The following is a 12,519-nucleotide window of genomic DNA, read 5'->3' as shown; positions in this document are numbered from 1 at the left end:
ATGGTGGGGCCTACAGTACACTCTCCAGTACCGAGATAGCTACTGGCATTATAATAATGCAATCCGCGTCCATCGAAGGGGATGTATTTGAACCTCATCATTAATCACTTCTCAATTTCTCTTTTACCAAAGGATTATGAACCTCGAAACATTTTAAGCAACCCATCATGATAGTTCCAATCCTACCAACGGCCTGGATCTCACACAACTCGCGTTCTGATACACCCAACCTTCATCCATGGAAGGACCAATCAAATAAACGGCCTGGATCTCTAAACCGTATCCTATACGAACACAACACCCCTCAACATGCCCCTTATCTGCGTGACTACAGTTCAACCAGTCCTCCCGCGTTGTACTTTACCATGAAAACGATTCGCATTTCCTACTTCGCACGTTCCACCTCCAAAACCATTCACCGTTTCAAACGCAGCAGATGCGACTATGGTGGTTTCGCGTAAGAAGCCGCACTGACACTACTCGGTCTTTTCCAAAGATCGAATAAAGCTTCCCTACTAATCCCATCTTATCCTCTTAATTCATCTAATTAATTACTAATCTCTCATTAAGCTGATATCTATATATAGAGAGAGATCTCTCTACTCAGTAACAACTACTCTCTCTCTCTCTCTCTCTCTCTCTCTCTTCCATGGCAAACCCTAAACTCGGCCGAATACCGAGCATGCGCGAGCGGGTAGAGGACACGCTCTCTGCCCATCGCAACGAGCTGGTTTCCCTTCTCTCCAGGTTCTTTCTTTCTTTCTTTCTTTCTCTCTCTCTTTTTTTTCTTTCCATTTTTGCCCTTCATTTCTCACTCGAATTACGTACATCGATCCTATGGTTATAACGGTTTTTGGTGTAGGTATGTTGCTCAAGGCAAGGGCATTTTACAACCGCATCATTTACTAGACGAGCTTTCAAAGGAGATTACAGAAGATAAAGGACGGCAGAAGCTCAGCGATGGGCCTTTCGATGAAGTTATCAAATCGGCGCAGGTGAATTTCCATAATTTATGAAAATTAGTAAAAGATGGAGAGTTGCTTCAATCGGAGCCGTTCATCCGGTGATACCTACCGTGGATGGCCCCATGTTTCGAAAATCACACTCATCGGACAATGGTAAACGTTGATTTTCTTCGCTCTGTGGAACTAGATATTAACAGTTAAAGACTTCTGTTTTACTGCCTTTTCTCTGAAGGACACTGATCTGATGGCTGGCATGATATGGTGGATGTGTATTTTGTATTATTTGAGTATTTTCCATCAGTAGATCGGCAGTCTGGCCATGTGTGCTTTGGAGAGATGGATGATCCATGCACTACCATGTCTCACATATGGTAGATTTAGTTGGAAATGATATGTACACCCCATGGGATTGTTTGTAACTAAGGCAGTCCAATCATCAATCTGAACCGTCCATTCAGTAGGCTCCGTCTCGGATTGCTTATGGTTCTCCAGAATTACTTTGATAAGAAGACAAATGGCTGTAAATTTGAGGTTAAAGTGCAGACGGATGGGATTGTCTGATTTTGCACAGTGATCCTTGAAGAGTGGTTTGAATTGAATGGATGGTCCAGATCAATTGATTTCAAGTGTCCACGTATCCCGGATGCAGGGTCCCATCCTTTTAGTATGGAGAACTGGTCCTTCTACCATGTGCATCTTTCTAATTGTAGCTGGGAAGTCAGGTGTATGTATAGGCACACAGCACACTGATTTTCCAATCTGGTGTGCTCTAGTGGTCCATGATTCAGACCTTTGATAGATGGATCTAGTGGGTCCCACTGTTGGTGGATCATTGTCTGCAAATTACACAAAATGGATGATCCTACCTATTGGCAGACCTGTTCCCGTTCAATACTGACCCACTGCCAAGATCCTTCCTTTCTTCTATTTTTACATCAGTCACCTGACAGTTAAGGTCATCTGGTGAGCAAGATTAGTTTTACATAGTTGATCCACGCTGGGGCCCACAATGAATGGTCAGGATCATGGACGTCATGCTATGGCTCCAAGAGTAAGGAGCAGTGGAGCAATTGGCACCAAGATAGTATCATCATCGTCATTGTCATTGTTATCATCATCAATTTTTGGTGCAGGAAGCTATAATTCTGCCTCCTTATGTTGCTATTGCTGTTCGTCCAAGGCCTGGAGTGTGGGAATACGTTCGAGTCAATGTCTATGAGCTTAGCGTCGAGCAATTGAATGTATCGGAATACTTGCAGTTCAAAGAAGAGCTCGTCGATGGACAGTAATTCAGTGCCCCTCCTTCCTATAAATCTTAGTTTGAAGCTATTTTCAGGTTTATGCTTTGATTTTTTGGGCATCTTGGGATCGGAAGTTTGGAATGAGGTTTATTCAATTTTGTTTTATGGTAGGTTTAAGGATCCATTCGTTCTTGAGCTGGATTTTGAACCTTTTAATGCATCGGTTCCCCGCCCGACCCAGTCATCATCGATTGGTAATGGTGTTCAATTCCTTAACCGTCACCTTTCGTCGATGCTATTCCGTAACAAGGACTGTTTGGAGCCTTTGCTTGACTTTCTTCGAGCGCATAGATACAAGGGGCATGTGAGTCTGCTTTGAAACTTTCATGATTTTGTTTTTTTTTTTTTTTCTCAGCTTGATGTATTTTTTTTTTCTTTCCAATTCATGGTTGCAAAACAAGTATATTTGCTTTTTGTTACCATAAACAGTATGGTTCTATGTTGCTGTTTTCAAGTTTGACGAGAGAAATGCAGGGTGTAGTCTTTACTTGCATTATCCACTGTGGGACCTTCTCAATGAATACATTCATCTAATACTGTTATATATTCTTCATGGAGCTAAGGTCTGGTAAAATAGGGGAGAACATCTAATAAATGTATAGAATGAGGTCACTGAGGAATCATGTCATGCTGATTATATTGTAAATGTAGTCCTCAGAGCTGATTGAGTTCAACTTCAAAAAACCTGATCACAGGTGATGATGCTGAATGATAGGATCCATAGCTTATCCAGACTTCAATCTGCTTTGGCAAAGGCAGAGGAATATCTGTCTAAGCTCCCGCCTGATGCACCATATTCTGACTTTTCAAATGTGTAAGTAACCATTTCTATGTTATTGTGCACAAAGTCCTGGTGTTGCCTACTCTAATGATGGGTAATTAGAATTCTTTCATTCAGGTAATATGGAGGTTCGTATTTTCTTACATGTATGTGGATAACACAGGGATTGTGTTAAAATTTGACAGTGAATTTGACTGATTTTTATTGCATTTCGTCCTTTGTTCATCACTCATATGCAGATTCCAAGAAATGGGATTGGAGAAAGGGTGGGGTGATACAGCTCAAAGTGTGTTGAAGATGATACATCTTCTTTTGGATATCCTTCAGGCTCCGGACCCATCTACTTTGGAGACATTCCTAGGAATGCTTCCGATGGTATTCAATGTTGTCATTGTTTCCCCACATGGATACTTTGGCCAAGCTAACGTATTGGGTCTTCCTGACACTGGTGGGCAGGTATTATTGTTATAATGATAATTTCTGAAAATCACACAGACAAGATTTTGTCCTAAATTCTGTATTACACTGGCAAGCTTGGGAAAATTTTCTTTCTTTTTTATGTTTCCATTTGTTGTGGAACTCAATTGCTCCTTGTTTTTTCACTTGAAATGTATCATAATGCATGATTAATGGTTCCATAGGGCTGGAACTTGTTTTACTATTTCTGTGTGCCAATGTCATCTCTTCCCCTTTTGACAGTCTTATGATCCATTTTGGATGTTGGAATGGATTCTTAGATTTGGTTAGTCATGTACAGGTTGTTTACATATTGGATCAAGTCCGTGCCTTAGAGAATGAGATGCTTTTGAGAATACAGAAGCAAGGACTGGATGTTACTCCTAGAATTCTTGTGGTGAGTATATTTTAATATACCAAATTGATTTGTGACATCTCAATATGCATGAATTCTTTTATCTTGGAAGATGCTATTTTAGCCCGCATTCGGTGGCTTAATTTACCACTTGTGTCTCCCAGGATTAGTATTTTCTTCCATTTTTTCATATTCTCCTCACAGCCACCTAATTGGACATTTGGGGTTTTCCATCTTATATGAGTATCGTTGTTGTTGATGTAAGGTGACACGGTTACTACCTGATGCAAAAGGGACGACATGCAACCAACGCTTGGAAAGAATCAGTGGAACAAAGCACACCCATATTTTACGGGTTCCTTTTAGAACAGAGAAGGGGATTCTTCGTAAATGGATCTCAAGGTTCGATGTATGGCCTTATTTGGAGACCTTCACACAGGTAAATTTTAGCAGTGATTCAGCTTCTATTTTATTAATTCCTGGGGGTTTTGTGATTTTTCTAATCCTACGATGACAACATGTTGATCAATTAAAAAAAAGTCCTAAAATGACAACACAGTTCCCTGGATGGGGTTCTGGGTTTGCAAATATTTCTATTAGCATGCTTGTTGCAATCTAAATCCTTTCAATTTGACAAGGGAAGAAGGTTGTGCAGGGATGTTTTGACACTTTATGACATGTTGTAAATTGGTGGTTGCAAAATATTTAGCATATCAATACATCCATGAATGGTTGATAAGTATTTCAGAATGACAGATTTGCATAAGACAGATCATGAATAAACAGTAAAGAAAGATCATAGCACACTGAAATAGAGGGCATGCTGCTTATAACATAATTCCATGAAAGGAACACGGTTCATCTACATGTGGTGGGCTGCATCCTGTTTATGTAAAGAAAAGAAAATGATGTGTAAACATGGAATTGCCAATACCGTAAGCGAAAAAGAAGATCCGAATTATATTGTGGATAAGAGATGCGCCAAATACAAGTTGGCGCTACCTGATGAAAGGCTGGGATCTGGAACACATGGGCATGCATGAGTGGCCCCCCACTCCCCAAACACAGACACACACATGGGTGGGGGTTTACGTTTGGCTAGTGCAGATGTGCGAATGTCCTTCACATTTCTTCACTTTCTGTTTCACTAATGTATACCACTTCATCGTCTTTTTCCCCCCTCCCTCCGTGTTTAGCTACCTTGAACATTCCTTAACAGTTTATTTTGATCAGGATGTGATACGTGAAGTTGCGGCTGAGTTACAGGGCACTCCAGATCTGGTCATTGGCAACTACAGTGATGGAAATCTTGTTGCCTCTTTGTTAGCTTATAAGCTAGGAATCACACAGGTTTGCCCTGATCTTAATACAATGTTCAGACTATACTCCTGTTGTTTCAATTGTTTATAGTAATCAACATTTGTAACAGACTATTACATATGCTTGATTGTAATCAATCTATGTAATAGTCTATTACATTGTGCCTGTGGGAGTTTTGTAGTCTCATTGCTGGTCCCCAGCCCGGATAAAGGAGGAGGATTGCGTCAGGTTGCAGCCAGTGTTAAACTTATGCCTTACCTTCTATCATAGCCGACCCCAATTTGTTGGGATAAGGCTTAGATGATGATGATGATGATCATAATGATTTTTTACATGATTGATGCAATTTTCGTACAGTGCACCATTGCGCATGCTTTGGAGAAAACAAAGTATCCTGATTCAGATATATATTGGAGGAAATTTGAGGACAAATACCACTTTTCTTGTCAATTTACTGCTGATGTATTGGCCATGAACAATGCGGATTTTATAATCACCAGCACGTACCAGGAGATTGCCGGAAGGTAATCTAATTAGATTCCCTATTCTAGTCTAATTATACTCTAACAATAACTATCTTCACTTTTTGCGCACTTTCTCTAATCTGTGTTACAGGAAATAGTTAACATGCAAATGTTGTGTTATTCCCTTTGCCTGTCTCCGAACTTCAATAACAACGTAATAGTTTAATGCACGATCAAGCTTCATGAGTTTTTTTGGTGAAGAAACCTGCCAAAATTCTCTTGTTCTTTGATTAAACTTCATGCATAATATTTCATTGCTTGCAGATGCATATTTATTACCCTCTTGCATCTTGACAATTGGACACTATTATTGTTGAGATATGGATGCTAAGAAAATGACTAAACTGCCCTGAGTACCAATGTATACCTTACTGCATATCGAAAGTAGTTAACAGATATTTTAACCTTAGAGAAACAGCTCAAAACAACAGGAAAAGACCAAGTTCCAGTGTATGAACAACCTGTATAACTGTGTTTCTAAACTTCAACCTGAGGGTCACACCCTCCTAGGAAGATTGATGCAGGACAACTAACCACTTGCTCTAAAAGCTCGAACTGATAGAACATGGCGAATTAATCCCTTTATCTCATAGCCCAGGCCCCACATCCCATGGGTTAGGACCTCGGCCGAACCCCCCTCGTGGGCCCCACTTCACATAGGTTTCACTTCACACGAGTCACCCGCTTCACACAGGTGGGGCCCGCCTCACATGAGCCACCTGCCTCACACAAGCCGCTTACCCCAAGTGTGCCCTTGCATCCCACAGGCTACCCCACTCGAGCCTAGTGTGAAAATGCCTTTGCATTAAAGACCCTAGATCGAGTCTCATTGATGGCGTTTTGGTACCAAAGCATACTGAAAATAATAAAAAAAGGGCAGTCTCTAACACATAATATAAGGTTGGCTGTCTTGAAATGCATTTGAATAGGTGCATTCATGCAAATGCAAGAAGAACACACATAGAGAACCCAACTCCCCTGCCATGCATCTCCCTGATAAACTGTACCTCCTGTGCAGTACTACTATACATGTCTGTGAAGATTTTGGAAGCTAAAGAAGATGCTAGTTTTAGTACTTATGCCATTACAACAGTATGTGAACTTCTATGCTCGTTATTTCAGCAAAAATACTGTTGGCCAATATGAGAGCCACACTGCTTTCACTCTTCCTGGTCTATACCGAGTTGTTCATGGAATTGATGTTTTCGATCCCAAGTTCAATATTGTCTCCCCTGGAGCAGATATGGACATTTACTTTCCATACAGTGAAAAAGAAAGAAGGCTTACTTCCCTTCATGGTTCAATTGAGAAGCTGTTGTACGACGAAGAGCAGAACGATGTACATGTGTGAGTACTCTTTATATTATTTCTCCTTTTAAATTGTTCTGTAATTGTTTGTGCATATATCTTCCTTGTGCTTTTCTGGACAAATTTATTTATTTATTTATTATTTATTTATTTTTAAATTTGTGATGGTCATACAATGCTATTTTATCTTGCATGGGGTGATGATCTCCAAGACATGATTTAAACATGTAGCCTCTGACACTTCTGAACCCTCCGTTGCTTCCAATTAAGGCGGCAACTCAGGTGGGGTGGGTTGGTTTGAGGGTCCACCAGAGCCTGACCTGACCTCAAGAGTACCCAACCCATAACCAGACCCAACCTGACTTCCAACCTGAGGTGCCCAACCCAAATTCCTTTGTACTTGACCCAACCCAACCCAACACAACCCAAGTACATCTGATTCTTCCCAACCCAACCTAACCTGCCCTGAATTTTCTCAACCCAAACCCAACCCAAGGACCTTGGCAACCCTACCCAACCTGACCCTTACTGGTGGGTCAATCGGGTTTGGGTTGACCTGAACCCTAGTTGCAGCCCTACTTCCAATAACTACTTCTATGAGTGCACTGCTTACTGAGGATTAATCTGCAAAGAACCGATTTACTATTCGCATCTGTTTTTCCTAGAAGAAAGGTTTCCTTCTAGATTGAGGAGCAGCTCTAGTGTTTATGGAAGATTGAATTCTCCCCTCTTTTCTGTCTTTGTTGTATTTTCATGCTGACAAAAATCATCTTATGACATAGGGATATGTTCATTTGCATGGTTATTCTCAAGTTACAACTGATGTGTGATTTTTCCTGCATATTGGTGTCTAGAAGGCTCTTTAGAAAATTCAGATAGAACGGGATTCATGTAGCCGTCTCCAGTAAGTTGGGATAAGGCCCGATGATGATAATGATGAGACACACATGAGACATACTCAACTGTTTCCTAATTAAAATATGAAAGAAGAGGACTCTTGAAAATATACCTGAAATCTTGTTTCTGTGGACTAATTCTTTTATATTATTAGGCAGATGCTTATTAGCAGCCAATTTCCAAAGTTAATATCAAAACTCAGGAATTTGTTGCTTTGACTGCAGTCCATCTTTAAGAAAATGATGATTCAGGTAAGCTCTATAGTACCTGATTCAATCTTATTGAAAAGATCAAGTTGCATTTACTTTAGCAAACAAACCAGAATAAGATATAATTAAGATATATTTTGAAATGAAGGTATTTTGTTTTGTATTAGAAAATGAAGTTAACTTGAGGGTTGATGTTACGTATGTGGTGAGTAATTGAACTTTCGACAAGAAAATCATATGATTTGTAAAGCCAACCCCAAATAACTGGGTCAGTTGAATGATGATGATTGTGATGGCATTATCCAAGTTTAAGAGATAAGAAAGATTAAAATTAGAATCAGGCACTCCACAACTGCAGACATGAAGTTTTTTAGGTAATGGCAGTTAAATGTTATTTATTGAATGGTGTTATCTAATCGCTAGGAATGTAATAGATATGGTTAATGCTTGTTAAGTGTCAACCATTTCCTCTCTTCTTCTTCTTCTTTTTTTTTTTTTGAAAGATAACGATTGTATTGAAGAAAAGGAAAAGCAAAAGAGGGCTAGAGGGGCTGCCAAGGAGGCAACCCAAACTAGACACCTAGAAAATTAAGATCATAACATTTTATACTTTCGACTGGATCGCCCATTCAATAATGTGGTGCTTGGCCTTTGATGAGACAGCGGGGGGAAGGGAAGAAGAATCCCGGAAGCATCTATTGTTCCTCTCTTCCCAGATAGACCACCAAACAGCTAGGATTACCATCCGCCACAATCTGGTTTTACCCTTATTGAACCGGACACCATGCCAGGCCTGAAGGAGGCTGTCAGCCGATTCTGGGAAACCATTTCCTCTTGTTCTTCTTCTTCTAAGCAATGTGTTACCACACATTGTCATCAGTTGGAATTGCACTTGATATGGTTGATCCAAGTCATGAAAATATGCAACTCATAAATGCTTGATTTATGTGATTGCAGTGGTAGGTTGAGTGACCGGTCCAAGCCCATAATCTTCTCTATGGCAAGGCTTGACCAGGTGAAAAACATAACAGGACTAGTTGAGTTGTTTGGTAAGAGCACTAAACTAAGGGAGCTGGTAAACCTTGTCGTGGTTGCTGGTTACATTGATGTGAAGAAGTCTGGAGACAGAGAAGAGATAGAAGAGATTGAGAAGATGCACAAGCTCATGAAGGAGTACAATCTGGATGGGCAGTTCCGATGGATATCTTGTCAAATGAACAGGGCCCGCAACGGTGAGCTCTATCGCTACATTGCAGATACAAGAGGTGCTTTTGTACAGGTATTGTGTTGGACTCTCTGTGCTCGCCTGATCTTCCAACTCTTTATATTCTTTTGACATGTCTCTGGTCTCCTTTTCCAGCCTGCTTTTTATGAGGCATTTGGCCTTACAGTTGTTGAGGCCATGACTTGCGGTCTTCCAACCTTTGCCACTTGTCATGGAGGTCCCGCAGAGATTATTGAACATGGTATATCGGGGTTCCATATAGATCCATATCATCCTGATCAGGCGGCTGAAATTTTGGCCGATTTCTTTGCACAATCTAAGAAAGATCCGAGCTACTGGGATAAGATCTCTAATGCAGGGTTGCAACGAATCTATGAAAGGTCTTTCCTTGTTAAACCCATTTCCTCACTTCTCTTTCACATTTTGTTCTCCCTTCCATCTATTAATTTATGCAATGGTGTTTGTACAGACACATACCATTTCAGTCTTATGTTTGTTTATCATAATTTTGGAAGCTTACACGTGCTGCCCTTTTACAACTGAGCCACATGTGCCAACATGGCACATGTGGGCCATCTGATCCATTCATCAGTGTGACAAATATTGCCAAGATTTTAAAAATCTCGCGATGTTCCTGCGAGAATTAAACTGACCGTTATTATCGCAATAATATTGTTTTCAACATATCAGCAGTTTGAATTTTTCACAGAATTATCCTGAACTTTAATTCCCAAAATTAATGTAATAATTACATAAAAATATGTACTAACTCATTATATGCCTATATATAAAATTTAACTTATTTACTGATTTCTAATAAATATTTCTTATTTTTATTTTTAGCAAGATTTTTGTGATAAAATTCTGAGAAAAACCTCAAAATTTATAACTTTCTTGAGATTTGTCAGTATGTTATTCATCAGGTGGGACCTACTGTGAGGATAACATCGCAGTCAGGCTGGCCAACTCATGCAGTGGGCTGCACATGTATGAAAACAGTGGACAGTTTAAACAAGTGCTAGTGGTCCACATTCAACATACACCCGGGGCCCACCTGATGAATGGACCAGCCTGGTTTTGGGCCAGGTGATCTACACAGTGGGTCCCAGCTGTATGGACCAGATTCGTCACCATGCCAGGCTGGCATGCATGGCTGTGTGGGGTTCACAAAAACACTTATTTATCAGCTGCGTTGACAACAATCTAGATGTGCATGTCATCGAGCCGTCTCAAATTAAAGGTTTCTTCAGTCACTCTGTTTGTTTCTCACAATTACCGTTTCTACACGTAACATTGCAGGTATACATGGAAGATTTATTCCGACCGGTTAATGACATTGGCGGGGGTTTACAGCTTCTGGAAGTACGTGTCTAAACTTGAAAGGCGTGAGACACGACGATATCTTGAAATGTTCTACATCCTAAAGTTCCGAGAACTGGTACTTCCACTACTCACCATCTGAAAAAGCCAAGCTAATTCCATCATTTCCATCATAGTTTTGTTGCCAGAAAAAGGAAAAAAAAAAGCCTTAACATTTTTAGTTTCGGTTTGGACTTGGGAACAAACAGTCTATCATTTGCACACTAATATGAAATGCTCAAAGATCTGAAGACATCTCTTTTGTGTTTGTTTTCAGATGAAATCTGTCCCACTTGCACTCGACGATTAGCATTAATCCATGGCGTTCTAGGAGCTGATGTACACTGATGGTTAGTTGGTATCTGTTTGGTTATGTTAGAAGATTGAATAAAAGCATTTTCGTGGATGGAGAAGCATATCAAAATCACTGCTAGTTTTCTGGACGTGGAAGTATCAGAGAGTAAGAAAACTATGTATATATATTATGACAGTAGATTGTTTTGAGGCTGCTTATATGCAGCCAGTCTTTTTCTCTTTCCAGCTTTCTGCATCCTACAATGTTTGTAGGGAGCTACTATCTACACCCTCTCCTACTGAGAAGTGCACTTGTCATTCTATTTTTTGGTAATACAATATTACATTCCCAAATGTAGAAATGTGGATGTATTTATCAATCTGAGTGGATGCCGGTAAGAATTCCCTTTTTCTACTGGTTTAGTAATTACAGTGTAATGAGCAGATTTACCTGTCCACCTACAGCAGCAAAAGTAAAAAACCCTCGTGACAAAGGTTTTTCAAATGGAGGAATTACAGTATACTCTGGGTTTTGTTTTGTACAAGAGGAGCCCATGATTCAGTGGCCATTGTCTGATGTGATCTGCTGTGGATGGACCATGCCCCTAAATCTTCTGGCTAGAAAGATCCTAGCCACCAATCTGGGTCCTGTTGTCCTGTCTATGAGATTTTCGGGACATGGTCTATACCTGGTCAGTCCCAATGGACCAATGGTCAGGATTACTGAACCATGGGTACTGCTTGTACAAACTGAGAACGGAGTATACTCTACATGAGGTTCATGCAACCGTAGTGACAATCTTGTTCTTGGCAATTTCTCGGCCCGGAAATTTCTGGCAGGGTTTCAAATATTGAGGTTTTCTCAGGATATTATCAGTAAAATCTTGCCAAAAATAAAAATATTTAAATATCTATTGTAAATTATTAAATAAATTTAATTTTAATATATATTTATATAACAAATTCCTTTTTTTTTTTTTTCCTTTCTACTTGGCTATAGTTTAAAATCCGCCAAGATTTTGAAACTCATGATAATAGCACGATAATATTATTTACTGTATTTACATGCTATACTGCATGTAATTCATCCTCCCTGATGGAAGGGGATGCACCCTCTTCCCCATCCAATATAGAAAGAATTAATTAATTTTTTTTAAAAAAATGGTGAATGGTCTAGATTAGACTGAATTGTGGCAACTCATCCATTGTACTCGTGGGATACATCGTTGCCAATCCACACATCAAAATGGTGGCCCCCGTAGTGAATGGCTATTGGCCAAAAATTGACAATGGGAGAATCATAACTGTCTGTTTCAATGTGGATTGTATCAGTGGATTGCTGATTTTTCTGTTCCTAGCCATACATTTCAGGACCATCAATTGGATGCTTAGGATAAAGTTGATCAGGCAATTTTATGGCGATGTTACATTTGTAACGGCTCTAGCGATGAGGGCGAAAGGCCAACCAAATAAAAGATCTCAATGCGAGGAACTTTCGAGGATTGTAAAGGAAAATTTACAAATT

The 12,519-nt window shown here is 39.9% G+C and overlaps 1 protein-coding gene across 2 annotated transcripts; it reads left to right on the top strand.

Annotated features, from left to right (window-relative positions):
- Positions 1-435: 435 nt before the first annotated feature.
- On the top strand, positions 436-11,421 carry LOC131230255 (sucrose synthase 4). 2 transcript variants are annotated; one of them, XM_058226083.1, is made up of 15 exons: positions 440-747; positions 863-995; positions 2,099-2,250; positions 2,378-2,570; positions 2,962-3,080; positions 3,287-3,503; positions 3,805-3,900; positions 4,124-4,297; positions 5,092-5,208; positions 5,536-5,702; positions 6,825-7,049; positions 9,074-9,395; positions 9,477-9,721; positions 10,641-10,779; positions 10,978-11,421. In XM_058226083.1, exons 1-15 carry the CDS (start codon positions 650-652, stop codon positions 11,008-11,010), a joined length of 2,430 nt encoding a protein of 809 aa, XP_058082066.1. In that variant the 5' UTR covers positions 440-649; the 3' UTR covers positions 11,011-11,421. The 2 variants fall into 2 exon arrangements, with proteins under 2 accessions (XP_058082067.1, XP_058082066.1); XM_058226084.1 differs by lacking the exons at positions 10,641-10,779; positions 10,978-11,421 and adding an exon at positions 10,265-10,623 and having other exon boundaries at positions 436-747.
- Positions 11,422-12,519: the final 1,098 nt, after the last annotated feature.

The sequence above is a fragment of the Magnolia sinica genome, chromosome 17, assembly GCF_029962835.1.
Source record: "Magnolia sinica isolate HGM2019 chromosome 17, MsV1, whole genome shotgun sequence".
Lineage (NCBI taxonomy): Eukaryota > Viridiplantae > Streptophyta > Magnoliopsida > Magnoliales > Magnoliaceae > Magnolia > Magnolia sinica.
The sequence above is the reverse complement of the archived record's forward strand: the minus strand, read 5'-3'. Positions and strand labels throughout refer to the sequence as shown.

Excerpts from the sequence above, each read along its gene's own strand:
- LOC131230255 (XM_058226083.1), top strand. The coding sequence starts at position 650 with ATGGCAAACCCTAAACTCGGCCGAATACCGAGCATGCGCGAGCGGGTA. Across the intron at positions 3,504-3,804 it reads TTCCTGACACTGGTGGGCAG|GTTGTTTACATATTGGATCA; the intron begins GTATTATTGTTA and ends AGTCATGTACAG. Across the intron at positions 5,703-6,824 it reads TACCAGGAGATTGCCGGAAG|CAAAAATACTGTTGGCCAAT; the intron begins GTAATCTAATTA and ends TCGTTATTTCAG.